At 49.1% G+C, this 27,369-nt stretch overlaps 1 protein-coding gene across 2 annotated transcripts in view; it reads right to left on the bottom strand.

Annotated features, from left to right (window-relative positions):
• Positions 1–27,369, bottom strand: part of PLEKHM1 (pleckstrin homology and RUN domain containing M1) — a 46,575-nt gene that overhangs the window by 5,096 nt on the left and 14,110 nt on the right. For both annotated transcript variants that reach the window (XM_004597272.2, XM_058676643.1), the window contains exons 5-9: positions 20,643–21,048; positions 10,310–10,577; positions 7,273–8,193; positions 4,262–4,407; positions 1,258–1,451 (exon numbers count right to left, since the gene is read on the bottom strand). In XM_004597272.2, coding sequence (XP_004597329.2) covers positions 1,258–1,451; positions 4,262–4,407; positions 7,273–8,193; positions 10,310–10,577; positions 20,643–21,048 — 1,935 coding nt within the window. The remainder of the gene's footprint in view (positions 1–1,257; positions 1,452–4,261; positions 4,408–7,272; positions 8,194–10,309; positions 10,578–20,642; positions 21,049–27,369) is intronic.

Here is a 27,369-nt window from a genome sequence, read left to right as displayed (position 1 = left end):
AGCTCCTAAGATCCTAGGAACTGCAGTGGTCTGGAGTTCTGGCTTATACAGAATGGGAGTGAGTCAGGCCCACTGAGCTGGGGAGAGCCAGACACCCAGCTGATGAGTGGGTGGCACAGCCTTCTTGTAGAGGAAACAGGGCCCAGGTGGCTGCTCTGGGGGCTGTGAGCACCCAGTTTCTCTCTGCTTTCTGCCTTGCAGAATATCCCTGCAACACCCCAGCCCTTACTCAGGAGCTGCAGGGGAACCAGGGCCAGTGTGGGCAGGGGTCTGGCAGAACCTAGCCAGGATGGAGCAAGGACACATCAACAAGTCAGGTGCTCTCTCTGCCAGCCTCACAGGAAGCAAAGGAAGGTCTGAGGAAGGAGCCTGAAAGGGCTTGTAAGGCTCCTTAAGTCCTCAGAACCTACGCAGGCAACAGGCACCAGCCACTCCCAAGAGGGAGGCTGCAGACTGGCCTGCACCCTGAGAACCAGAGGGAAAGGCTGCCAAGTCCATGTGAAATGGGGTGTCATGGCCCAGGGACCAGGCAGCTTCCTGAGGGGCATCGGGAGGGATCCCCCTGCCCCAGCCTATCTTGCACATGATGGAGACTATTGGGAGGGATGCCTTGTGGATAACAGCCAGCAGTGGGGAGAGGACTGACCAAGGAAGGAGAAGCCAAGGACCACAGCTCCTGATGGTCTGGCCTGGCGTGCTGTCCAGGTTTGCCTCTCACCACACTCCCCACTTCCCTCCTCCAGCCTGAGAGCTCCCTGTTCTTTGTACAGAAGGCCTCCCTTCAGGGTCTGCATGGACCCTTCCTTTTGTCCAGAACACTCTTTCCCCCCTTCTTCTCTTTCTAATTCCTATGTATTTTTCGGGTCTTATCTTAGGAGTTCCTTTCCCCAGGAAGACTGTCCCAGTTTGCTTTAAAGTGTGGAAGATGTTTTGCCTCTGTGCTTTTGGCATGTCCTGCGTTTCTAGCCTGTGTCTCTAGCCTTCACCTCCTGGATGGAGTTGTTGGCTTCCTCACAGTCTTTCCTGCCAGACCTGAAGCTTCCAGAAGGGAATGACTCTGGTCTACTGTGTTCAGTGCAGTATCTCACATTCCTGCTCTGTGCCTGGTATTCAGTATGTTCTGAATACATGTCTGAATGAATGGATACATGAACAAAAACTACCCCTAAAAGATGCAGTAATTTTTCAGGTGCCAAGCACACAGGCTGCCCATGTACTGGACATATGCACACATATCCACGGGGAGCAGGTACGTACCTCCTGCTCAGCTCCTTCAGGACGCCGCTTCGGCACAGGCACAAGTAATCGCCTAGAAGCTTCAGCTGCTCCCGGCTCCTACCGATGAGGTGCATCCGCTCCACATGTTCATACAGAGATGCGTTTACCAACTGCAGGTTGATGAGAGGCTGGGCCCGTATCCGCTTCAGGAACTTCAGGGCCTGACGGCAGACCTGGAGACACCATCAATGTCAGGTAGAAAAGAACAGCAGTTGGAGTTGGGTCTGCAGCCCAGCAGGTAAAGCTGCTCCCTGTGATCCAGGTATTCCTTGTGGGCACCACTTCATGTCATGGCTGTTCTACTTCTGATCCAGTGTCTGTGAATAGTCTGAGAAAGCAGTAGCAAATGGCCCAAGTGCTTGGGGACTATGTCAACCACATGGGAGATCTGGAAGGAAGTTCCTGGCTTCAGGCTGGCCCAGCCCTGGCTGTTATGGCCATCTGGGGAATGAACGAGGTGATGGAAGACATCTCTCTGTAACTCTGCCTTCCTTCCTTCCTTCTCATTTCCTTCTTACCTTCCTTTTTGTTTTTCAGGGCCTGGCTAAATCCTTACCTTGCATGTGCTGGGATCCCATGCGGACACCAATTCATGTTCCAGTTGCTCCACTTCCTAGTGAGCTCCCTGCTTGTGGCCTGGGAAAGCAATAGAGGATGACCCAAAGCCTTGGGACCTTGCACCCACATGGGATACCCAGAGGAGACTACTGGCTTCAGATCAACTCAGCTCCAGCTGTTGCAGTCACTTGGAGTGTGAACCTGTGGATGGAAGATATTTCTATCTGAAATACCTTCTGGTTCACTCCCCAAGTGGCTGCAACAGCCAGAGCTGAGCTGATCCAAAGCCAGGATCCTCCTCCAGATCTCGTATGTGGATACAGTGTCCCAAGGCTTTGGGCCATCTCCTCTGCTCTCCCGGGCCACAAGCAGGGAGCAGGTTGGGAAGTGGAGCAGCCAGGATACAGACTGGTGCCCATATGGTACCCTCATTTTCTGGCTGGCAGTAAACAGGCATGCACCTCTGAGCCCTGACTCAGAAACCAGATGGCTGGTCTGTGGCAGGCTTCACCACAGGAAGCCACAGAGCTGACGGAGCTGGCAGGTTTCCCCAAGCTCCTGCAGCTCTTGCCCACAACTGCCAACAGCATTCTGCACATCTCTGTGTGGAGCTGCGTGGTTAATCTCACTTCTCCCACAGATAGGGGGCTGAGGGCCCTATCTTTGGCTCTGACCCCATTACTAACGCTAGTGACTGAGCACCTACCACCATGTGCCTTGTACTCGTTAGGGACCTTGATCAACTCCTTTCTCATCCTCATAGCAACCATTAGGGGAAGGAGCCTTCAACCCACTTGGAAGATGAGGAGTCTGAGACTCAGAGAGGCTTTAGCAAAACCCCCTCTAAAGAGCCCCAAGCCCAGGTCTGGACTGTGCTATGCTTGGCCCCCTGCTCTGAGTGAGGCCCCCTGCTCTGTGCTCTCCTCCCTATGTGATTAGACACGTTGAGGAGCGGAGCTGGGCTTGGTGGCCAGCTACTTCCCAGTGCTCAGGGAGTCAGAACTGGGCTGAATTCCACCTGAACAACCTTGGGAAATGTAACACTCTGCCCTCCTTCTCCTCAGGTGTAAAATGGGGTGACTCAAACCATACATCTGCTGAGATTATTCTGAGTTTTGGTGAAGAGAGACAATCCATGTATGCTCGACACAGGGCCTGCACTGCAGCCTATCCTCAGTGAACACAAGGTGCTGCCCCTGCTATGTGAGCACCTTTGTGATCCAGTTGTCCCCTAAGGTCAGAGGACATAATGGGCCCCCAGAAGACCTGGAGATCCCAGGCCCTGTCTCCTGGCTCCAAGGGCATCTCTCGTCTTCCCAGCAGCAGATGGTATCCTAGAGCCCTGAGGTGCCAGGTCCCCAGTCTGTGGGCAGCCAATAGTAATGGCCCTGCTGATCTGAGCCCTGGCCTAGCTCTTCCCAACTCAGCCTGGATGAGGCTTACATCAAATAGCACAAGAGCATGTGCTGGCAGCCAGTCACCCTGTGCTACCCAAGGCTTGCTCCTATTATATGCACCTGGAGGACAAAGAAAAAGGCCTTGGTCCTGGGCTAACATTCTGCCAAGTGTCAGCCAAGCCATAGCACAAGTAGGTCAGCCAGAGATCCCCAACCTGTGGGCCTGCGACCTTCAACCACTCAACACAGCCCTGTGATCTCCTGAAACAGATAAGGACACCAGAGTTAGCCTGCTTGTGGTAACAAGAAGCTCAGCTAGAAAGGAGGAAGATCTGGAAGACTTTAGGACGGGCCTTATTCCACAGCAAATGGTGAACACAAAGAAGAACTGAGAGTCAGCACTGAGCCAAGCAGGCCAAAAAAATAGGTGAACCCAGTAGAATCCCAACTCCGTAGCCCGCAGATGCCCTTGGAAATAAGGCACAGCACAGGCTAACCTCAAGATGTTGACATGATTCTCTCTGGGTGATGACACATGATCATGATGTATTCCTGGCTGTTCTGTAATGCTTAGCTGTTAAATAGCCATGTATTATCTTCAAAATGGGGGTGCCCCAGAAAAAAAAATACCCTTTTAAAGAGACGAACTAAGTCTATGGAATTGCCAGGGCCAACAGAGGTGAAACTAACTGCTTTCTGTGGTACAGCCCACCAGCTCGCCCATCCACCTGGAATCCACCCACTCATGCATCTACTTGGTGTACCTGTAGGTACTATAGAATTTTTTTCTTTTTGGTCTGTGACTCAGGAACTGTGTAGAACAATTCTTATACCCTACTTGGGGACTACTTGTCAGAAGGTGCTGACAGAGACTGTGGGCAGTCTCAGGTTCTATGCCTCATCACAGGGTCTGAACCAACCTCAGCTTCTCTTGGCCAAATTCCTCCAAACAGGAAAACGACAGGACAAAGTGGAGGAAACACTGCTTCAACCTGCTGGGGCCAGCACGGACTGGGCCCGAGACTTACCGGGCGCTTGGTGAGGTCCCAGTTGTGGATGATCCTGGCTGGGATCACTGAGGCATCGTCCTGATGGCAGATGTCACAGTAATAGAGGCCAGAGAAGGCACAGAGCTTGGGTCGTATGAAGGAGAAGCCAATCTGTCGCGAGCAGCCTGCAGAGATGGGCAGTGGGTGAGTGAGCGCAGACTAGGCCACAATCGGCTTGGAACCTGCAGGAGCTACTAGGAAATGACCTGTGAAGCTTTTTTGTTCTTTTAAATTTGAAAAGCAGAGGATGAGAGAGAGAGAGAGAGACAAAAAAATATTCCATTTGCTGGTTCACTCTCCAAGTGGCCATGCTAAAGCCACAAGCTAGGAAGTCTGCTATGGGATACTGGCATCATAAGTTAACAGCTTAACCTGCTGCTGAGCTACAAAGTCAGTGCTAGTTTTTTAAAGTTAGGTACAATGACAAAAATAACCACCACTCAGGGTCATAGGGGAGGGCTAAATGAGTCCCAGCAACTCTGTTTCCAATCTAACTTCCAACTAATAATCCTGAGAAGGCAGTGAATGATGGCCCAACTACTGGGCCTCCTGCTAACCATGTGGGAGACCTGAATGGAGTTCCTGGGTCAACCCCAGTTGCTATTTAGGGAGTGAACCAGGGCATGGAAGAATTCACTCTCTAACTCTACCTTTAAAAAAAAAAATCTATAAAACCACCACCACCATCACCCAAGCCACCACTGATATGTCTCTACTCAGAACTGACCCTATTAACGAATCCCTAACTCTGTAAAACTTGTGCTCAGGAATGTTGAGACATCTGTTTGGTCACACAGCGGTGCAAGTGCAGAGCAGACATTCAAAATTGGGACCTGAAGACCATATTCTTGTCCAATATACTTAGCTGTTGCATCTGTCCCTGCTCTCCGGTGCTCGCTTAGCCGCACTACCTCCTGTCTACTCCTCCACGAGGGCCTAGAAATGGAGGCAATTAAGTGAGACTGGGCAAGCAGTGACAGAGTAGGGAAGATGAGGCCAGGCACAGGAAGGGTGGTGAAGCTGGCAAGAGGCGGGGCACTCTATACACTGCGTGCTGCTGGTTCCTACCTAGAGCTGTCTGATCTCACGGGACAGCAGGGGGCAGTGGAAGTCACACTGGGATATGCCTAGGGCAAAAAGGAAAGGTAGTGTAAATCCTGGATGCATCCTTGCCTCTTACAGGGATAAGTCCAGAGGACTGGCTCCTTTCCTTAACAGCTGTTTTATCCTGACCTTCAACAATGGTTCAAGGTTCCATTAGCAGCATCTGTAAAATTCAGCTTCTACTGGCTGCTTTGTGGCATTATTTCAAAGTATGAGCCAGACAGGACGAAAATGGCCTGCAAACCACAAAACACAACCCACACATCAGCAGTATGCATCTACCTGGCCACCGAACTGTGTGTGCAGGGTGGCAGGCAAGCCCAGGCTCCCTGGTTCATAGTCCGGGCTGGCAGGTGGGTTGTCCCTGCAGCAATCATACCCATGGTGGGGGGAACTTCCTGTCACAGCCTTGGACTCCTGGTTCCCACCAGCTAAGAAGCCAAGCTCAAGTGTAGAGGGCTTGTGAGTGGCAGCTTGCAGATGTTCTTTGATGGAAGCTCAGCAATTCCCAACCTCTATACACTACTTCCTTCCTGACACTTGGGCAGGAATCCCTTCTGGTCTCAAAGCTCCTCCCCACCTAAGCTCCACTTCTAGCTTTGACTCTCAGCAGGGCCCCTTGCTGGAGGAGCTGATATCTCCCCATAACTGAGAGGCAGGGAGTAGGAAAAGCTAATAACGGACTACAGGCAGCAAGACATGATGTGGCTGTGAACAACATGAAGGTGGTATCCTGTTTACAAGCTCAGACTCTTGGGCCGGACAAGTTAGGTCCTAATCCTGCTCTGCCACTTGGTAGCTGTGAGAGCCTGAGACAAGGTACTTAGCAACCCTGGCCCGTTTCTTCATCTACACAGAGATATCAGTAGCACCAGCTTCTCTAGGGTTGTGGCAGAAATGAAATAAGAGCTCAATGAAGCATCTGGCGCAGTGCCCTGCAAAAAAGTATCAGATCTGACGCTGCAGTAATAGAGTACATGCACTGCCCTGGAGTACCACCATCATGTGCTAGTAAGGAGAAGAGAGTCACACTGGGGAACAATTTAGAGAACTACATTGTCCAAAACAGTGATCATGGGCAGCATGTACCCCTTTAAAACAAATCCAAATGGAAAATTCAGTTCCTAGGGCTGGCATTGTGGCATAGCACGTGACAGCCACTGCCTGTGGTGACACTGGCACCTCATATGAATGTTGGTTTGAGACCTGGCTACTGCTATGACTGAGCTCCCTGCTGACGCACCTGGGAAAGCAGGGGAAGATGGCCCAAGTGCTTGGCCCCTGCACCCATGTGGAGATCTGGAAGAAGATCCATGGAAAGTACGGATCTAGGGTACTTTCGTTACCAGAGAAAGCTCTAGGACCTGCTAATTCTCCAACCTGTGGTGCCAGCATCCCATATAAGCACCAGTTTATGTCTTGGCTGTTCCACTTGATTCAGCTCTGCCCAGGGCCAGGGAAAGCAGCAGAGGATGGCTCAGGTCTATAAGTCCCTGCACCCACATAGGAGACCCATAAGAAGTCCCTGGCTCCCAGCTTAGATCAATTTGGCTCTGACCACTGTGGTCATTTGGGGGGCGAACCAGTGCTGGAAGATCTCTACCTCTCTGTGAATTCATAAAATAAATACTATTTCCATCTGAAAAAGGAAGTAGAGATATTCAGAAAGATTCCATGACCCTGATCCCAAAGACTATAAGGATCAATGATGTAGTAATAAGATAATGGGGATGGGAGGAGCAGGTCCCACCACTCATCAGAAAATTGCAGGAGAGGGACGGAGGCACTTGTGGAGAGCCAGCAAGGGGTGGGGAGCCCCAATCTGGAACCCACAAGGGGCAGAGTGAGGCTGGCAGGCTGGGGGTGAAGGGGCAGCAAGTTGGCACCTGCGCAGAAGCAGCCCTGGGAGCCCAGACCCTTCTCCGTGGGGATGGCCACCAGGTACTGTAGCAGGAAGCCGTGCTCCCGCGTGGCAAACTTCAGCACCTCCTGACAGTTTTCGTCCAGACTTCCACCAAGGGTCACTGCCTCCTCGGCTGTTTCCAAGTAGGATGCCAGGACCTTGCGCACCAGGTTCCTCCACAGGGTGGCCTCCTCGGCATTCCCAGCCTGCAGCTTCAGGACGGCCTTGGCTGTGATGATCTTAAAGAAAGCTGGGCCCCCGAGACTGGTGTCTGGTAGGACATCTCGGATGGTCTCCACTCCGTGGCTGTCACTTAGCATCTTCTCCTCATTTTTTACACGGAAGCACTTGAGGGACTCCAAGGACAGGGAAAATATATAGGGCACCCAGGTCCTGTCTGTGTACAGGTACAGAAGGGACTCTTTGATAGCGTCAGGCTCTGGAACCTGAGCAGACGCCCAGTCCAAGTGTGTGTCCTGGAGGGCTGAAGATTCTGACAGCAGGTCTGAGTGAGAGGGGTGGCCACCCTCGGGAGACTCGGGGGTGTCCTCAGGCTGGTCGGGGTACTGGATGTTCACCCACTCATCCTCCTGCTGGGGTCGGACCTTCTGCAGGGCCTCCTGCACGCGATCCAGCCAGTCTTCGGCCTCATCCTGTGAGGAGGCACGCAGGACCAATTTCTTGCCTGAGAAGACCAGCTCAAAGCGCCCATCACTGTGGGCTGGCCCCACAGACTCGCAGCGCAGCAGTGAGCAGCTCTCCACGCAGGTGCGCTCCTCGTCACTCAGGTAGAGGCGGAGCTCCAGCGGGGAGAGCTCACAGAAGAGCTCCTTCCACATGCCCATGGCCCCTCGCCGCTCCACTGTGCCCAGCTTCATGAGGCCACGGAATGGGTTGGACAGTCCTGGAGGCAGAAATAGGCATGGTAGGTTATCGTCTGCCCCTTTACCTTGAAAAACCACCTCTGGTGTCGGTTGTGACTGCCACTGGAACACAGGCCAGCTGAGGGCATGGTCACACAGGCTCCTGGCTTCAGAGGGAATTTCTGAGTGTCTCCACTGGGTCCTCACTCTGACCTTGACCTACCTTACCAGAGCCACCTCAGCATAATCCACCGCACATATATGCACCTTCTCAGCACCGGTGTCTGTCCACTTCTGCCTTCCCTCTTGTAGCCAGGAGGGACCGCTATGTGTGAGGGCCCCCCACTTGCACAGATGCTCTCCGTGACCGCCAAGGACTCCACTCTCCCTGTGGCCCTCTGCTCCCTGCTCAGTGACGTCACTCCCATCAGCTCACAAACAAGCTGCGATTTCTCCCATCTTTCAAAATAGCTCGTCTCCACTCACAGCTCTCATTACCACCCAGTTTCTTGGTCTCAATCACAGCTACACTGCTGGGGAAGATATTGAAATTGTCTCCAGTTCCCTGCTCCCATTCCTTCTTGAATCTGTTCCAGTAAGGCTTTGGCCTCTCACTCCACTGAAACAGCTCCTGGGAAGCCACCAACATCCTCCTCACTGCTGCGCCCAGAGGCCATTCCTAGGGCCTCCTCTTCAACCTTCTGTCTTCTGGCCTTACTCCTTCTTGCTGGCCTTCCACGGCTGGAGACCCAGTGTCAGTCCCAGGCTCTTAACCTTTCTCAATGCACACCCACTTCTTGGCTGACCTTACCTGTTCTAAGTTTCACACCAACAACTCCCAATATTATCTGCAGCCTGAATCTCACTTTTAAAATTTTTTTTTAAATTGGAAAAGCAGATTTACAGAGAGGAGAGACAGAGAGAAAGATCTTCCATTTGCTGGTTCACTCCTCAAACGACCACAATGGTTAAAGCTGAGCCCATCCAAAGCCAGGAGCTAGGAGCTTCCTCCTGGTCTGCCATGTGGGTGCAGGGTCCCAAAGCTCTGGGCCATCCTCTGCTGCTTTCCCAGGCCACATGCAGGGAGCTGGATGAAAAGCGGAGCAGCCGAGACATGAACCAGCGCCCATATGGGATCCTAGCATTTGCAAAGGAAGGATTTTAGCCACTAGGCTGTTGCACTGGGCCCTGAATTTCTATCTCGAACTTCAGACTCATACATACATCTGCTCCACAAGTGTCTCCTGGACATCTCAAAGCTGATGTAACTTAAGATAGAGATCCTTCCACTGCAAATCTGCTTCTTCCTTAATTTTCCTCCTCTGACAAGTGGCAAACTTTAATCTCCCAATTGCTTGGACTTAAAAACTTTTCAGTTATTCTGGACTTTCTTTCTGTCACAGTCTATAACCACAGCAAATGCAAATCCAGGTGGCTCTTGGTTTACCTTGTACCTTCTCCTACCCCACCACTACCTCTGGGATCAATTCACTGTCATTTGCCTGGTCCAGCACAGCGACCTGGAGAGCTGATCTTTCACCCTTGAGGTCCATCACCACGGGAGCCAGTGAGGCCTACTTCAAAGAGAGTCGGAATGTCCCTCTGCTCCGAATGCTGCAGTGTGGTGAAAGTGCTGAGGCTGGGCATCCTTATCTGTTGGCTTAGTTTTCAGAGGAAACCCATCAGAGAAATCAGGCTATTACCAGTTACTGATATTTACTGGAATTGCCAGCTGGTCTCACTGTAAACAGCACAAGAAAACACTAGACAAATAGCAGAGCTGCTAAACCCCATATGAGCTCATGACCAAATCCCATGAAGGAAAAGTCTTTGGGGGGACCACTGAGAACCCCTGGGGTGAGGAACAGGGTTTGTTCTGAGCTCTAAGTGCAAGAGAGGGTTCTCCACCATCAGGTTTTAGAGAGGAGGTTCAGAAAAAGGATTTTCTATTTCAAAAGGCAGTTTTGAGCATGACTGTATTAAAAAGAAGATGCCCAGATATGCTTTCCTGAATTACCAAATATGGTCACTCCTCACTACTATACAGGGGACCAGGTTTCGCTTGAGAGAACCCGTGGCTCCTGGGGGTTGGAGGACAGAATGTTGGAGCTGCTTTGAGATGGGTTGGGCCCACCCGCATCCTGTGGAGCCACATACCCATCTGCCTCCGGTGCACCACCCGGAAGTTCCTGTGCTCCTGCGCCTGGGTTGCTGGGGCTTTCCTGGACCCTGGGGAAGGTGGAGACACTTCTAGAGCCCCCACGGATTTGCTCTTTCTTGGTCCTTGAGAAAGACGCCTGTGGAGAGCAGCTCTGCCCCTTGGCATCACCCTGGAGAGCCCCAGGGAACCGTTGGAAGCTCCCTCCGCAGGTGGTTCCCTGGGAGGCCGGTAGAAGTCATCTTCTGAGATCCAGCTCGTGCCTTTCTATTGAGAAAGAAACACAAACAGGGGCTGTTTGTTTTTAAGATAAGAAAAAAAAGGACATTATTTATCCATCACAAAACTCAACCTTGCATACAGTCCAATAACTTGGGCAAATTCAGAGTTGTGTAAACATCACTATAATCTGAGTTCAGAATGATCTTTACTAGCTACCAAAAGACATTCCAGGTCAATTAGCAGGCCCTCGGCCCCTTCGAGGCTACACCACTACTAACCCTGCTTTCTGTCTCTTCAGACCTGCCCATTCCAACCATTTCACAGAAATGGAATCATGCAATGTGGGTCTTCTGTGACTGGTTTTCTCCCCTTTACATGATGTTTCATGATGGCAGCATGTTCCTTCCTTTCTGTTGCCCAGGCATGCTGACCCGCTCTTAATCGATAGACATTTAGCCTGCCTTGGCTTTTTGGCCATCAACATTCACGTGCAAGTTATGTTTTTATTCTCCTAAATAAATTCCTAGGAATGCAATTGCTAGGATATATAGACCTCCATGTTTAGTGACCCAAGGAACTCCCAAACTGCTTCCTGAAGTGGTTACTGTACCTTACACCCCAGCAACACAAGAGGGTTCCAATTTCTCCACAAACTCTGACATCTGTTACTGTTTTCTCAGTGACGGTCATATCTTCACTGATGTGAAGTGATAACGTGGCTTTGATTTGCAATTAACTATTATAATAATGACATTGAGCACCTTTTTATGTGCTCACTGATTATGCAGACAGGTTTTTGGGAGAAAAATCTATTGAAATCCTTTGCCCATTTCCAAATTGAGCCTTTCTGTTGTTACAGGTTGAATTGTGCTACCCCCAAACACAGCTGAAATCACACAGCTTTAGTACCTCAGAATGACATGCCCTATTTGGAACTAGAGCTCTTGAACACATCATGACTGGAGGAGGGTGGGCCCTTCGGACAGTGAAACTGATGTCCTCACCAGAAGAGAAGAAACACACACAGAGGGAAGGGCATGAGGAGGCAAAGGAAGGGGGCCTGGCGTTGTAGCCTAGCTGCCAAAGTCCTCGCCTTGCATGCGCCGGGATCCCACATGGGCGCCAGTTCTAATCCTGGTGCCTCTGCTTCCCATCCAGTTTAATGCTTATGGCCTGGGAAAGCAGTCGAGGATGGCCCAAAGCCTTGGGACCCTGCACTCACGTGGGAGACCAGGAAGCGGCTCCTGGCTTCTGGCTTTAGATCAGCACAGCTCCAGCTGTTGAGGCTGCTTGGGGAGTGAATCAACGGACGGATGATCTTCCTATCTCTCTTCCTCTCTGTATACCTAACTTTCCAATAAAAATAAAATCAATCTTACAAAAAAAAAAAAAAAAAAAAAAAAAGCAGCAGCAACCAAGGAATGTCAGATGCTGCCAGCAATGCCTGCAGCTACCAGGCAGGGAACAGACTCTCCCTTAGACTGCGGAAGAGCTAACCAGCCTGGCACCTGGATTTCAGATCTGCACCTTCCAATACAAGTAGGTGAGTTTCTCAAGCCGGAAGCCATTCAGTGGATGGTGCTGTGCTATAGCTACCCTAGGAAACTAATAAAAATTCCAGTGTTCTTTTTCTTTTTACAATTACTTTTGAAAGGAACATAGAAAGAGTGATTGAGACTTTTCCCAGCCGCTGGTTCATTCCACAAATTCCTGCAATGCTGAAGAGGGGCCAGGCTGAAGCTCAGAGCCAAGGATTCAACCCAGGTCTCTCATGTGGGTAGAGGGACTCAGTTGCTTGAGTCATCATTGCTATTTTCCAGGGTAAATGTTAGCAGGAAGCTGGAGAGGGGAGTGGAGCTGTGGTTCAAGTCTGATGAGGGATGTGGGACAGGACAAAGTTGATTTGCTTTTTTTTTTTTAGTATTCTGGATACTGGACCATCACTACATATTCAACTCACATTTTCCCCCATTCTATTCTTGATGGTGTCTTCTGATACCAAAATTAAAATCTTTTGTGTAAGATTTAATCAATTGTTGTTAAAATTTTTAAATTATTATTTAAAGGCAGATTTTTTAAAAGACAGATGCAGAGATAGATAAGCTCTTCTATCCTCTGTTCACACTCCAAATGGCCACAATGGCCAGGACCTCTTTCCAGGTTTCCCACATGGGTGCAGGGTCACATGGACTTGGGCCATCCTCGACTGCTTTCCCAGGCCACAAGCAGGGAGCTGGTTGGGAAGTGGAGCAGTGGGAAATGAACCAGCTCCCATACCGAATGCTGGCACCATAGGGCAGAGGATTAACCTGATGCAGCATTGCACCTGCCCCAATTTATCTATTATTTTTGTCTGTGTACCTCTGGTATTCTATCTAAAAAACCACGGCCTAAGTCAATGTTAAATATTTACTCCTGTGTTTCTTGCTAAGAGCTTTGTAGCAACTCTTACATTTAGGTCAATGATCCAGGCTGAATCAAACTTTGCAGAAAGCATGAAGAGGCAGAGGTACTTCATCCTTTTCCATGTGGATATGCAGTTTGGCCCGGCATGTTGGCAGAAGAGGGAGGTGTACGGTAGTCCTCGCTCCCCACCTCTGCCACTGCTTCCTACTTCTGAGCAGGCTGACTTCCAGACAGGCCCTGCCCCCTCTATTCTGTCACTGTCTGAGCCTGTAGCTGCTCACTGCTGGGGGATTTGGGGGAAGCCACGAGTCAGGGGCTTTTAGGAAGCAGCCTCAATTCCCTTTATTTCCCCCTCACCATTCAAGGTTTCTCTGCCCTTCTACATTGACATATAGACAACAGAAGATCAAGGATGCTGGCGGGGTTGCTCCACAAGGCTGTCTATACCGAAGAAACGCATCACACAGGGGGTGGGATCAGCCCTGCTGTTTTGTTAACTGTCACCAACCTCATCCTGATGTTGCTATTTCTGATCCCACATCAAGACTTGGATCAGAAGCTGGGCAGGAGCTGCTCTAGAAGGCTTGAGGAGATAGTTAAATCCATTCAGGTGCTGGAAGACTCCTTAAGCCATGAGTGGTGAGGAGATTCAGGTGCTTGGGAGACCCACACAGGAACAGGCCCTCAGGGCCTCCCTGACAGGTTCCTGGAGTTGGAAGGTGCTTCCTCTGCCAGGGACACCAGGATATGTTGACTGACATGGTTCCTGGGGCCATCTACAACACTAGATTCTGTACTGGATCCTATCTGGTTTATCAAGACCTGAGGAAAACTAGTTGGGGGAGCAGCCGCTGGCCACCACATGGCTGTCCTGGTAGCCTCACGTACACCTGAGAGGGCTGTGGTCCGCAGACCCTGCTAATGACCTTGCTGGAGAGCCCATGACCCCTTCAGACTCAGCCTAGGGTTGCTTCTGACTCCTGTGTACCACCCTGTCGATCCTTTCACAGGCTGGGCTGGGGACCTCCCGTGAGCTCCCACGACATTCTGGCTCATTCTCATCCTAACACCTATAATGCTGCGGTCATTTTTCCCACCTCAGCTCTGGCTATTTGGGACATTTGGGGTAGGAATCAGCTAATGTAAACTCTTCCTCTCTGTATCTCATTAGCTCTGTAAATCTGCCTTTCCAATAAAAATGAATTAAGAAAAAAGAAAAGATGTGGTTGGGGTAACTGGAAAGAAAGAGACAAGGGTGATTGATAAGATTGCAGCTGTCCACTGGAGGAGGGGGTACTTCTCTCAGAGGTGATGGTGATCCCAGTACAGCTGCTAGGAGATGATACCCTAGGGAAGGAAAATGTTAGTCTCCTGAAATTTCCACACCTTCTGTGTGGGAATGGCAGGTGGCAGCACCCCAGGTTCTCCTGTGTCAGCCACATGTTCCCCTGGTGACCTTCTGGTGATTAGACTCCCCAGAGGCTGCCTAGCAGGCAGGGGCTGTGCCAGTCACACCAACCCGATGGTCCCGTCCCCTTCTCAAAGGAAACTCTCCAGTTGGCCTCTCCTCGGTCTCTGGCGTACTCAAGCACCATTAACGTATGTCTGCTCTCTCCTGGGCACAGTGCTATCAACAGTCCAGAAAGGGACAGGCATGGCCTTGTGCATCAGGGAGCTAATACTTCAGTGAGGAAGACAGAAATAAACAAGGAGATAAATAAATAAAATGATATTGCATGCATGATCAACAAGCAGATCAGTCGGGTGTGGCTGTCACTGGGGACGGCACCTTTTAGTCATGCGGGTCAGGGAGGGCTGAGGCAACAATGAGCAAGAGGAAGAGGAGTTGGGACTGCTGTCCGGGCAGAAGGAATCAGGAAGGTGAAGGCCCCCGACTGGGAGCAGCCTGCTTGTACAGGGAGCCACAGGATGGGATGGTCAGGACTAGGGAACACAGGATTACTGTTGCTGAATTAGGTGCCTTCTGTCAGATCTGGGATCATGACAAGTTAGGAAAGCTGAGCCTGCAAAGCAGAAGCCAGACCCCATTCAGGAGTGGGCCCAGCATGGTCAAGGCCACTCAGTGGAACATTCCTAAGGGACATGCCTCTGCCTCCAGCTTGAACTAGGGGCTACAGGAGGCTCTCTCCAACCTTCAGTTTGGCTTGGCAATGGCCTTGTCACAAGCTCCAGGACCCATGCTTGTACACCGACATGACCTATACAGTCACATTCAATATATCAGAGTGCTAAGACAGACACCCTTCTGGAAAAACAGGAACCCTGAATCCTATCTCATATCATATGCAAAAATTAATACCAGAGGCATCATTAGCCTAATTATCAAAGGCAAATTACTAAAGCTGTTAGAAGGAAACACCAAAATAAATAAAAAGTGTGTGCTAAGGGGCTGCTGTTGTGGTATAGTAGCTTAAACTGCTGCCTGTGGTGCTGGCATCCTAGATGGGTGTTTCTTGGAATCTTCACTGTTCCACTTCTTTTTTTATTAAGATTTATGTATTTAGGGCCCGGCGGCGTGGCCTAGCGGCTAAAGTCCTCGCCTTGAAAGCCCCAGGATCCCACATGGGCGCTGGTTCTAATCTCGGCAGCTCCACTTCCCATCCAGCTCCCTGCTTGTGGCCTGGGAAAGCAGTCAAGGACGGCCCAAGGCTTTGGGACCCTGCACCCGCGTGGGAGACCCGGAAGAGGTTCCAGGTTCCCGGCTTCGGATCGGCACGCATCAGCCCACTGCGGCTCACTTGGGGAGTGAATCAGCGGATGGAAGATCTTCCTCTCTGTCTCTCCTCCTCTGTGTATATCTGGCTGTAATAAAATGAATAAATCTTTAAAAAAAAAAAAGATTTATGTATTTAATTGAAAGGCCAAGTTACACACACAGAAGGAGACAGAAAGAATGAGATCCTCTATTTGCTGGTTCATTCCCCAATGGCAGTAATGGTTGGAACTGGGTCAACTTGAAGCCAGGATCCAGCACCTCCTTCTGGGTCTCCTGCGTGGGTGCAGGAATCCAAGGACTTGGGCATCCTCTGCTATGGTCCCAGGCCATTAGTAGTGAGGTGAATCTGAAGTAGAATAGCCAGAATCTGAACTGGTTTCCATATGGGATGCCAGCAGGCTTAACTCACTGTGCCACGGTCCTGACTGGGGTTATTGTTTGTTTGTTTGTTTGTTTGTTGGAAGAAAATGAGCACGTATGAGTACATGGTTGGTAAGAACATAAAACGGGGGGGCCTGTGCAGCAGCCTAGTGGCTGAAATCCTTGCCTTACATGCGCAGGGATCCCATGTGGACGTTGGTTCTAATGCTGGCGGCTCCATTTCCCATCCAGCTCCCTGCTTGTGGCCTGGAAAAGCAATCAAGGAGGGCCCAAAGCCTTGGGGCCCTGCACCCACATGGGAGACCCAGAAGAAGCTCCTAGTTTTGGATCGGCTCAGCTCCGGCCATTGCAGTCACCCTTTCCAATAATAAACAAATCTTAAAAATATATATATAGGGCTTGGCAGTGTGGCCTAGTGGCTAAGGTGCTCACCTTGATCCCATATGGCCGCTGGTTCTAATCCCGGCAGCTCCACTTCCTCTCTATCTCTCCTCCTCTCAGTATATCTGACTTTGAAATAAAAATAAAATAAATCTTTAAAAAATATATATATATAAAATGGGACCGCTGCTTTGGAAAACAGTTTGGCGGTGCCACAAAGGGTTATATATAGCTACTGTAGTCCAAAAATTCTACTCCTAGTTATGCATCCAAAAGAATTAAAACGCATCCCCAATTACACATATATACATGACTGTTACAGCAGCATTCCTCTGAAGAGCCGACAGTGGAAATAACCTAAACATCCACCACCTGATGATGAATACACACCAGAATGCTCCTCCACAACAGAAAGGGAGGAAGGACGGTGCAGCTGTGACAGACAGACCTTCCTAACATCACAGGAAGCCAAGCAGCACGTCACAGAGAGAGCACGCACTGGGTGATTTCGTCCGTATCAAATATCCAGAACAGACAGATCCACAGAGACCAGAACAGAATGAGTAAGGTTGTCAGGGGTTGAGGAAAATAAGGTAGAGGAAAGACAGACAGGAAGTGATTGCTACCAGGTAGGGCATTTCTTTTACCGGAGATGAAAACATTTTAAAATTAGAGGTACAGGGCCCCGCAGCCTGGCCTAGCGGCTAAAGTCCTCGCCTCGAACGCCCCGGGATCCCATATGGGCACCGGTTCGTATCCCGGCAGCTCCACTTCCCATTCAGCTCCCTGCTTGTGGCCTGGGAAAGCAGTCGAGGATGGTCCAATGCTTTGGGACCCTGCACCTGCATGGGAGACCTGGAAGAGGTTCCAGGTTCCCAGCTTCAGATCAGCTCAGATTAGCACGCATCGGCCCATTGCGACTCACTTGGGGAGTGAATCATCGGACGGAAGATCTTCCTCTCTGTCTCTCCTCCTCTCTGTATATCTGACTTTGTAATAAAAATAAATCTTTAAAAAATAATAATAAAATAAATAAAATAAAATTAGAAGTACAGGACCCGGCGGCATGGCCTAGCTCCCAAAGTCCTCGCCTTGCATGTGCCGGGATCCCATATGGTCGCTGGTTCTAATCCCGGCACCTCCACTTCCCATCCAGCTCCCTGCTTGTGGCCTGGGAAAGCAGTCGAGGACAGCCCAATCCATTGGGACCCTGCACCCGCGTTGGAGACCTGGAGGAGGTTCCTGGCTTTGGATCGGCTTTGAATTAGGTGAATCGCATAATATGTGAATTATACTTAATACAGTGGCTAAAACGCCCCAAGTCTATGTCAGGTTCTGGCCTACGCTGAGGGATTTTTTGTTTTGTTTTTAGATTTATTGATTTATTTAAAAGACAAGAGAGAGAAAACGACATCTTCCTTCCACTGGTTCATTTCCCAAACGGCTGCAGTAGCTGGGCTGGGCCAGGTTGAGCCCAGGAGCTGGGAACTTAATCTAGATTTTCCACGTGTGTGGCAGGAACTCAAGTAGCTGAGGCAATATCTGCTGCTTCCCAGGTGGATTACAAGGGAGCTAGAGCAGAAGCGGAGTAGCTGGGACGCAAGCCAGCATCCTGACAAGGCAGCTTCACCCACTGCGCCACAGCTGTTCCCCATTCTGTGCTTTATTTACAAGCTACTGGGCAGACCATATATGAGTATAGATACAGTACGACTTTTGGAACAGCGCCATGGCTTAGTGGGCTGGGCCTCCACTTGCAGCACTGGCATTCCATATGAGTGCTGGCTTTTTTTTTTTTTTTTAAGATTTATTTACTTTTATTGCAAAAGCAGATATACAGAGAGGAGAAGAGACAGAGAGGAAGATTTTCAGTCCAATGATTTACTCTCCCAGTGGCCACAATGGCTGGAGCTGAGCCAATGCAAAGTCAGGAGCCAAGAACTTCCTCCAGGTCTTCCACATGGGTGCAGCAACCCAAGGCTTTGGGCTGTCCTCCACTGCTTTCCCAGGCCACAAGCAGGGAGCTGGATGAGAAGCGGGGCTGCCAGGATTAGAGCCAGTGCCCATATGGGACCCTGGCACACTCAAGGCAAGGACCTTAGCAGCTAGGTCTCGGCACCAGGAACCCCCACTTTTTTTCTTTTAATGCTTATTTGTTTTTACTGGAAACACTGAATTTCAGACAAAAGGAGAGACAGAGAGACAAAGATCTTCCATCTGCTGGTTCACTCCCCAAACAGCTGCAATGGCTAGAGGTAAGCCTATTCGAAGCCAGCAGCCAGGAGCTTCTTCCAGGTCTCCCATGCACGTGCAGAGTCCCAAGGCCTTTAGCCACCCTCCATTGCTTTCCCATGCCACATGCAGGGACCTGAATGGGAAGTTGAACAGCTGGGACACGGTGCCCATACGGAATGCTGGTGCTTGCAGGTGGAGGATTAGCCAGTTGAGACATTGTGCTAGCCCACAGGCTACTCCACTTAAGACCCACTATGTGACACTAGGCCAAAAGCTCTCAAGGCTGTTCACCCTCAACTTTCTCAAGGAGACGATCTGCCACAGCTGGCTCCCTTTGGGTTCTCCACAAGCTAGAATGGTTTTTCTAGAATAGTCCCATTCAAAAGAAATATGAAATGAGCCAATACCAAATTTTACATATTTGGGGCTAGTATCATCATGCAGCACAGTCACTTGCAACACCAGCACTTCCTATCAGTATCCATTCCAACGTCACCTACCCCACTTCCAATCCAACTTCCTGATAGTGTATTCTGGAAAGCACTGGATGATGACCCTTGCCAACCATATGGAGACCTACAAGGAATTTCCTGGTTCCTGGCCCGACTGGCCCAGCTCTGGCTAGGTTGTGGTCATTTGGGGAGTGGACCAGCAACAGAAGATTAATCTCTTTCCCTGTAGATTTGCTTTTCAAATAAAACTTAAGTCATTTTTTTAATATGTTCTAGTAGGCAAATTAAAAAAAGAGACAGATTAGGGCCAGCGCCACCTGAGTCCCAGCTGACAACACTTCTGATTCAGTTCCCTGCTAATGTACCTAAGAAAGCAGCAGAATATGGTCCAAGGCCCTGGACCCTTGCACCTGCACAGGAGACTCAGCAGAAGTTTCTACCTCCCGGCTTCAGCCCAGGCGAATCCTGGCTACTGTGGACATTTGGGGAGTGAAGCAGTAGGTGGAAGATCTCTGTCCTTCCCTCTCTGTAACTCTGCTATTCAGAGAAATCATGTTAAAAAAAGGTAGAGAGACAGATGGAGCTCTTTTTAATATCTTACATATACTCATCCAAAACTTTCATTTTAATAGGTAACTAATGAGAAATGTTAATGAGAGGTTTCATATTCTTTTCAAACTAAATTGTCAAGATCCAGTGCTTGATTTTTTCCTAAAGATTTATTGGAAAGGCAGATGTATAGAGAGGAGGAGAGACAGAGAGGAATATCTTCCATCCAATGATTCACTCCCCGCAAGTGACCACAATGGCCAGAGCTGAGCCGATCCAAAGCCAGGAGCCAGGAACTTCTTCCGGGTCTCCCACGTGGGTGCAGGATCCCAAGGTCTTGGCCCGTCCTCGACTGCTTTCCCAGCCCACGAGCAGGGAGCTGGATGGGAAGTGGAGCCGCTGGGATTAGAACTGCTGCCCATATGGGATACTGGTGTGTTCAAGGTGAGGACTTTAGCCGCTAGGCTACCATGCCGGGCCCTCCAGTTTTATACAGCATATCTGAATTGGAACTAGACACACTTTAAATGATTAGCCATATGCAGTCAGAGCTTCTAGTATTGTACAGTAGTTCTGAAAGCAGAATCACACTGAAGAATGAGTATTTCTAAAGTCTGGCACTTTGTAAAACTGTTGAATGACAACAAGTACCCAGGAGGAAACTAACGTGCAAGGAAGTGAAGTGAGCAGCCCAGGGCCTCTGCTGGTGACTGCTGGAGGTTAGGATAACTTAACCTTCTCCACAACCAGAAGTACAGATGCAGGAGACCCCCGGGAAATGGTTAGCACCAGGCCTGGCTCAGCTGCACCACTCACACCAATAAATGTGAGTTCCACATCACTGCGCCCCCCAATGCTATCGTCACACACAGCCAGGCAGGCAGAGACCACTCACATTCTACCTGGGACTACCACAGTCAAGCTGAGACATTGCCCCAGGACCTCCTTAGAATAACATGAGCCACTCACCGGACTGGTAGGGGAGGAAACCATCGGCTTTAGTCCAGCTCCACCATCCTCCAGGACCTTCTGTGGGCCACTCTCTTGACTGCCTGCTCCGGTCATCGCTTTCACAGTCCCATCTGGATGCTGGCTTGAAGCACTTCCTGCAGGGACAGCTTGGGCAGAGTCAAGCTGTGGCAAGTCCAGGAAGCCTGGTGTCTGGAAAAGTGGTTCCTGCTTGTGGCCACCATCATGGGTCCTAGAAGATGCTTGAACAGGAGGAGGCTCTGCAGGCACATCAAAGTGCAGGTGTGTGCTGGTGGCAAGGCTGCGCAGGAAGGGTGAGGCCTGGAGAGTGGGGATCTCCGATTCTTGGCTCGGTCCTCTGGTTGGCACAGAGTTCACCTGGGCTTTGCTGAACTCTGACAACACCCTAAAAATTTTTAAACAAAGAAACCCGTGTGACAGGCTGTCAATGACAATGGCCAAGGCCACTGGGACAGTGGGAAGAATAGGAAACAGAAGCAATCGTCCCTTAACCATCCACTGCAGCCTAGCCCCCACTGTCCCTCCTCTGACACAGTCCACCAAAGGTTCTTTGTAGCCCCAGACGAGCAGGTGAGTTGTGGAGCCCAGGAGATCAGCAGAAAAAAGGGCTTGATATGAGAAACGGGGCCTGACTGCCATTCTGAACAGGCTGACTGTGGGCCAGGAGAGTTTATTCAACCAAACGGTTGTGTGGGCAATCATTTCTCCAGTGCTGTGTATGGCAGGGCCTCTCAGAGCGGTCTGCATGAGATGTCCCAAAGCACAAACACCTAGGGTACCAAGAGTTCCATTCTCTGGGACAGAGACAAAGTGAGGATGAAATCTGTCTCTGGGTATGATTTTGAATGCTAATGAAGACCCAAATTTTAGTCACCAGTTCCCCCAAATCAAACATTGTAAGTCACTGTATCTACTCTCTGAAGTTTTTTTTTCTTTTTCTTTCCATGACAGGAGCAACAATTACCAGAAAATGTACTGCTGTTATAATACAGCTGACTTAAACAACAACAACAAAAAAAGACATTGGACAGCACTGGACTGGGTGCAGACTCAGAGAAAACTTACATCCCCAGCAACTGTGGTTGGAGTTTGGGACACATGAGGTGTGAGCCTATTCCCTTCTCAGGGTATGACTGCCACACCTTGTGCCTTCAGGGATGCTTCCAGGGGCCTCAGGAAGCCAGTGTTACTGCCATGTACACACACTGCAGATGAAAAACACTTCTCGGCCTTCTGGAATGTGCCTTGGCTACTGACTGCTCTGCCCCCTAAGGTTTCTCAGAACCTAAATTCTATTTCTAAAGTAAACTCATTTGCATTCTCTTCTGCTGCTTATGAACCGAGAGGAGAGTGCATGCCCAAACAGGAGTTCCGAGGGGAACAGCACTGGCTAGAGTTTGAAAGGCTGCACACATGAAACCTGATGGCTTCATGTGGGTCCAGTAGCCTCATGAAGCCACCCTGTAGTTGTCTGATGGGAAGGAGGATCTTAGAATGCCGGGTCCTAACCCAGGCTGCCTATGGTGCCCTGTTCTCACTTACATCATCATAACCCCAAACACTTCAAGACATGATTGTCAAGAACAGGTGAAGAGCGACTGGCTTTCAACAAGCACAACAAGATACCACACTGGGGAAAGGATTTTTTTCCCCAACAAATGGTGTAGGGATAAGTGAATAGTCACAAGAAAAGGAATACAATAGGACTATTATCTTATGCCACACCCAAAAGCTAACTCAAAATGTACCAACCACCCAAAAACTAAAACTAACACATTTCAAAAGAAATATAGGTGTAGATTCCAAATCTTTTGATTAGGAAGTTGTTCCTTAGATATGTGATACCTTAATTGTATACAACTACTAAATATCTATACTTCATCAAAATAAAAAATATTTTTGTGCTTCACAGCATATTATTAAGCAAAAGACAACCCACAGAATGGGAGGCAACATCATTTTCAGATCATATATGTCTAGCAGTTATAACCAGAATAAAGGATTCTTATAATTCTATGCCAAAAATACAGCCAAATTTTAAATTGGAAAAATAACTGAATAGCTTTTTCCTCAACAAAAAAAGACAAATTGCTAGTAAGTTCATGAAAAGATTTCAGGGCCCGGCGGCGTGGCCTAGCAGCTTAAGTCCTCACCTTGAAAGCCCCGGGATCCCATGTGGGCACCGGTTCGTATCCCGGCAGCTCCACTTCCCATCCAGCTCCCTGCTTGTGGCCTGGGAAAGCAGTCGAGGACGGCCCAAGGCTTTGGGACACTGCACCCGCGTGGGAGACCCGGAAGAGGTTCCAGGTTCCCGGCTTCGGATCGGCGCGCACCGGCCGTTGCGGCTCACTTGGGGAGTGAATCATCGGACGGAAGATCTTCCTCTCTGTCTCTCCTCCTCTGTATATCTGGCTGTAATAAAATGAATAAATCTTTAAAAAAAAAAAAAAAAAGGAAAGGTTTCAGAATCATTAGCCATTCAGGAAATGTAAATCAAAATCAGAATGAGATGTATACTGGGATGGGTATAACCAAGCAGACAAGTAATTGACACGTTACCAAGAATGTGGACATTGCCTGGTAAATATTAGTGATGGGAACGTAAAATAATGCAGATATTATGTATCACTGAATCATGGTCTTGAAAATGGTGACTGTGGCATATCAATCCTATCATAATAAAAAAAAAAAAAAGTGACTAGTCAGTATTATGGCATAGCAGGCTAAGCATTGCCAGATTTCATTTAGAAAATAATTTGAAGCATAGTCTTTTAAGATATTTTTATGTATTGGGCCTGGCGGCATGGCCTAGCGCCATAAAAGCTACATAAAAAGATGATTTGGGGGCCCGACAGGATATCCTAGTGGCTAAAGTCCTCTCCTAGCATGCGCAGGGATCGCATATGGGCACCGGTTCTAATCCCAGCAGCTCCACTTCCCATCCAGCTCCCTGCTTGTGGCCTGGGAAAGCAGTTGAGGACGGCCCAAAGCCTTGGGACCCTGCACCCACATGGGAGACCCGGAAGAGGTTCCAGGTTCCTGGCTTTGGATCGGCGCGCACTGGCCCGTTGTGGCTCACTTGGGGAGTGAAACGTCGGATGGAAGATCTTCCTCTCTGTCTCTCCTCCTCTCTGTATATCTGGCTTTCTAATAATAATAAAAAATCTTTAAAAAAAAGATATTTTTATGTATTGTATTACAAGGTTGGGGAGGCAGGGAGGGAATTTGAAACAGAAGGAGCGGGGAGAGGAATAGAGGAAGGGAGGGAGGGATGCAGGGAGTGAGAGAAGCATTGTATTTTCCAGAATGGCCACAATAGTTTGGGCTGGACTAGGCCAGGAGCTTCACCTAGGTCTTCCATGTAGGTACAGGGACTCAAGCACTTGATAACTCTCTACTTCATTCCCATTTCATTAGCAGGGAGCTGGATCAGAAGTGGAGAAGCCAGGACATGAATCAGTGCCTACATGGGATGTTGGTGTTGCAGGTGGCAGCTTTAACGCACTGCACCACAGCAAGGCACCCTGTCCCAGTCTGTATTTATATACTCATGTATATTCGTGTGCATACATGTGGGTGTGCTCATGTGTACTATAACTAAAAATCATGGCCTGCAGTGCTTCTTTATGGAGTGGCGCTGCCATGTTGGCCAGTACCTGTGGTTTTCCCGAACATGGTACTGTTGGGCAGCCAAGGGCCACTGAGAAAGGCACAGAGAGCTTCATTTGCAAGAATCATCTGCCCCAAATCAAGGTTTCATGACAACAACATTGACAAACATTAGCAGCCAAAGCTTCTCCAGCAGTTACAAAGGGACAAATAACAGGATACCTGATGACACAAGGTGTCTAGTTAGAAAATGACAATAATGCCACCCACTGAGCACTAACTACATCCTGAGAGACTGTCTTAAGTACTTCACACACCTTAACTCATTTACTCTTTCCTTGGAAGAACAAGATCTTACTCTCATCTTACAGATGAGGACACCAAGATCAGAAGATTGAGCACTTGCCCAAAACTGCCACACTGACAAGCGAACACACGGGCATCCGGCTCCCAAGTCTACCCTCTGGACTTGCAGACTGTCTGCATCTCAGTAATTGCTACTGAAGTTACCGAGGATAATCAGCCCTGTCCAGCAGGCACAATGCACAAACTTAGTTATAAACTTCATTTCAAATGTTAGGTATTTTACACGTTTTATTTTTTAAGGTTTATTTTTATTGGAAAGGCATATTAAGGGAGACAAGGAGAGACAAAATATTCCCATCTGCTGGTTCACTCCCCAAATGGCTGAAATGGCCAGAGTTGAGCCCATTCAAAGCCAGGAGCCAGGAGTTTCTCACCAGTTTCCCACATGGCTGAAGGTTTTGGGCCATCCTCTACTGCTTTCCCAGGCCACAAGCAGAGCTGGATGGGAAGTGGAGCAGTCGGGACACAAACCAGTGCCAATATGGGATGCCAAACTAAGAGGTGGAGTATTAGCCAGTTGAGATATTGCACTGGCCCCGGAAAGGCAGATTTACAGAGTGAAGGACAGACAGAAAGATCTTTCACCTGCTGGTTCACTCCAGAAATGGTCACAACAGCCAGAGCTGGGCAGCTCTGAAGCCAGGAGCTTCCTTCCTCTAGGTCTCTCACATGGGTGTAAGGTGCTAAGGCTTTGGGCCATCCTCTACTGCCTTCCCAGGCCAAAGAACAAAGGTGGATGGAAAGTGGAGTATCAGCGACATGAAGTGGCACCCATATGGTATCACGGCACTTGCAGATAGGATTAGGCAAATGAGCCATCATGCTGGGCCCAAGATATTTTGTACCTTTATGTTTAACTTTAGACATTTTATACTTAAAATGTACAACTACCATAACATACTTATTTTAATTTTATATACTAAGCACTGGTGAAAATCTGCCTTTAAAACATACATATATACATGATAATCTTCTGCCTTGAAAACGTTAAATACATAAACACAAAGTTCTCTGTGGATGTTCAGGAACTAACTTCAGGGCCCAGCTCTCAGAATGGTTTGCTGCATGTCTGTGTTAAATGGTGGCCAGCTTGGCATGTAACTGTCCTGAGTTTGTCAGCACATAATGACTCCCATCCTTAAGAGAGTTCCCCAATGCCCAGGAGAATGCTTTCAACACTGGGCACAAGGTTACTCATCCAACAACCTTATGCTGGAATTTCCCAGTCACAGGATTCATGAGATAAAGACAAGGCACATGATGGAGAAAGGGCTGGCTGGTCTCAGGGAGGCAGAGACACAGGGGGGCCAAGACAAGTGAGTAAGCCCAAGTCATTCCATGGGCCTTGCTATCCCTGGAAGCAGGAGCTGCTTCTCCCAACGACTTAGACCTAAATTCTTTCATTGACATCTTCCAACTTCCTAAAGTGCTCAGGAATCATTTCTGGGGCCTACCAGACATTCTCCTGTGTACAAGCACAGGCATCAGATTTGACTGGCAAATAGCCTTGTGAAGAAACACAACATTGGGGTCAGCAATTTGTCTGCTTTCCTTGGACTTGGGGGGTGGTGCAAGAGGACATGAAGCTCACCCTGCTCTGAGCCCTGTCCACAGCACCACCCAGTTCTGCAGCTATTGTCACATGGAGTGGGGACCCTGGAGGAATCTGAACTGAGGTAGAGTAGAGGATGCGGTATGGAAAAAGAAGTCTAATGCGGTTCATCTGAAGCAGGCCCTTAATAAAAGGTTACAATTTTTAATCTACCAGTAAAGTAAATGCCCCAAAGTCTGAGAACAAATTCTGCTGGCCAGGTGGGAAGACAGAGGTGCTTCCAGGCGGAGCATCAACAGCAATTGTCTGTGACAATGATCAAGACATCTGTCCTTTGACTCAGCAACCTTCTTCCTGGGAGTTCATAGAACAGAGATACTTAAAGACCAAGATTATTTACAGAAATACTCAACTATGGGCCCGGCGGCATGGCCTAGCGGCTAAAGTCCTCGCCTTGAAAGCCCCGGGATCCCATATGGGCGCCGGTTCGTATCCCGGCAGCTCCACTTCCCATCCAGCTCCCTGCTTGTGGCCTGGGAAAGCAGTCGAGGATGGTCCAAAGATGTGGGACCCTGCACCCGCATGGGAGACCCGAAAGAGGTTCCAGGTTCCTGGCTTTGGATCGGCGCGCATCAGCCCGCTGCGGCTCACTTGGGGAATGAATCATCGGACGGAAGAGCTTCCTCTCTGTCTCTCCTCCTCTGTGTATATCTGGCTGTAATAAAATGAATAAATCTTTAAAAAAAAAAAAATACTCAACTTCTCAACTTCAACACCTACTAAACATGGGCTGAGAAAATACATCAAGGTACACACTCATACAACAGAATAATTTGCAAAAGAAAAAAAAAGAAGCTCTGATATAAAAGATACCCTTCATATCAAGGTCCTGAAGAGTGAGGAGAGTCTGAGAGTATTTCCCAAGGTTCATGTAAAAATGGAATTTGAAGACTCCTCATACATATTGCCTTTGTGGAATATGGGATGATGGAAAACAATTTTAAAATTGGGCTTCACTGCCTTGGTTGTGAGTGGGAAGTACACTGTGAACTCTGTTTCCAAACTCCCTTGCCAGGGCCTCCAAGAGATGAAATGACTTGTTAAAGCTCACCCAGGGGTAAATCAAGTGCCTGCCCAGCTCACAACCCGTTTAAATCCATTTCCCCACTACACCCAGGT

Source organism: Ochotona princeps, chromosome 17 (genome assembly GCF_030435755.1).
Source record: "Ochotona princeps isolate mOchPri1 chromosome 17, mOchPri1.hap1, whole genome shotgun sequence".
NCBI lineage: Eukaryota > Metazoa > Chordata > Mammalia > Lagomorpha > Ochotonidae > Ochotona > Ochotona princeps.
This window is presented reverse-complemented; position numbering and strand designations above follow the sequence as displayed.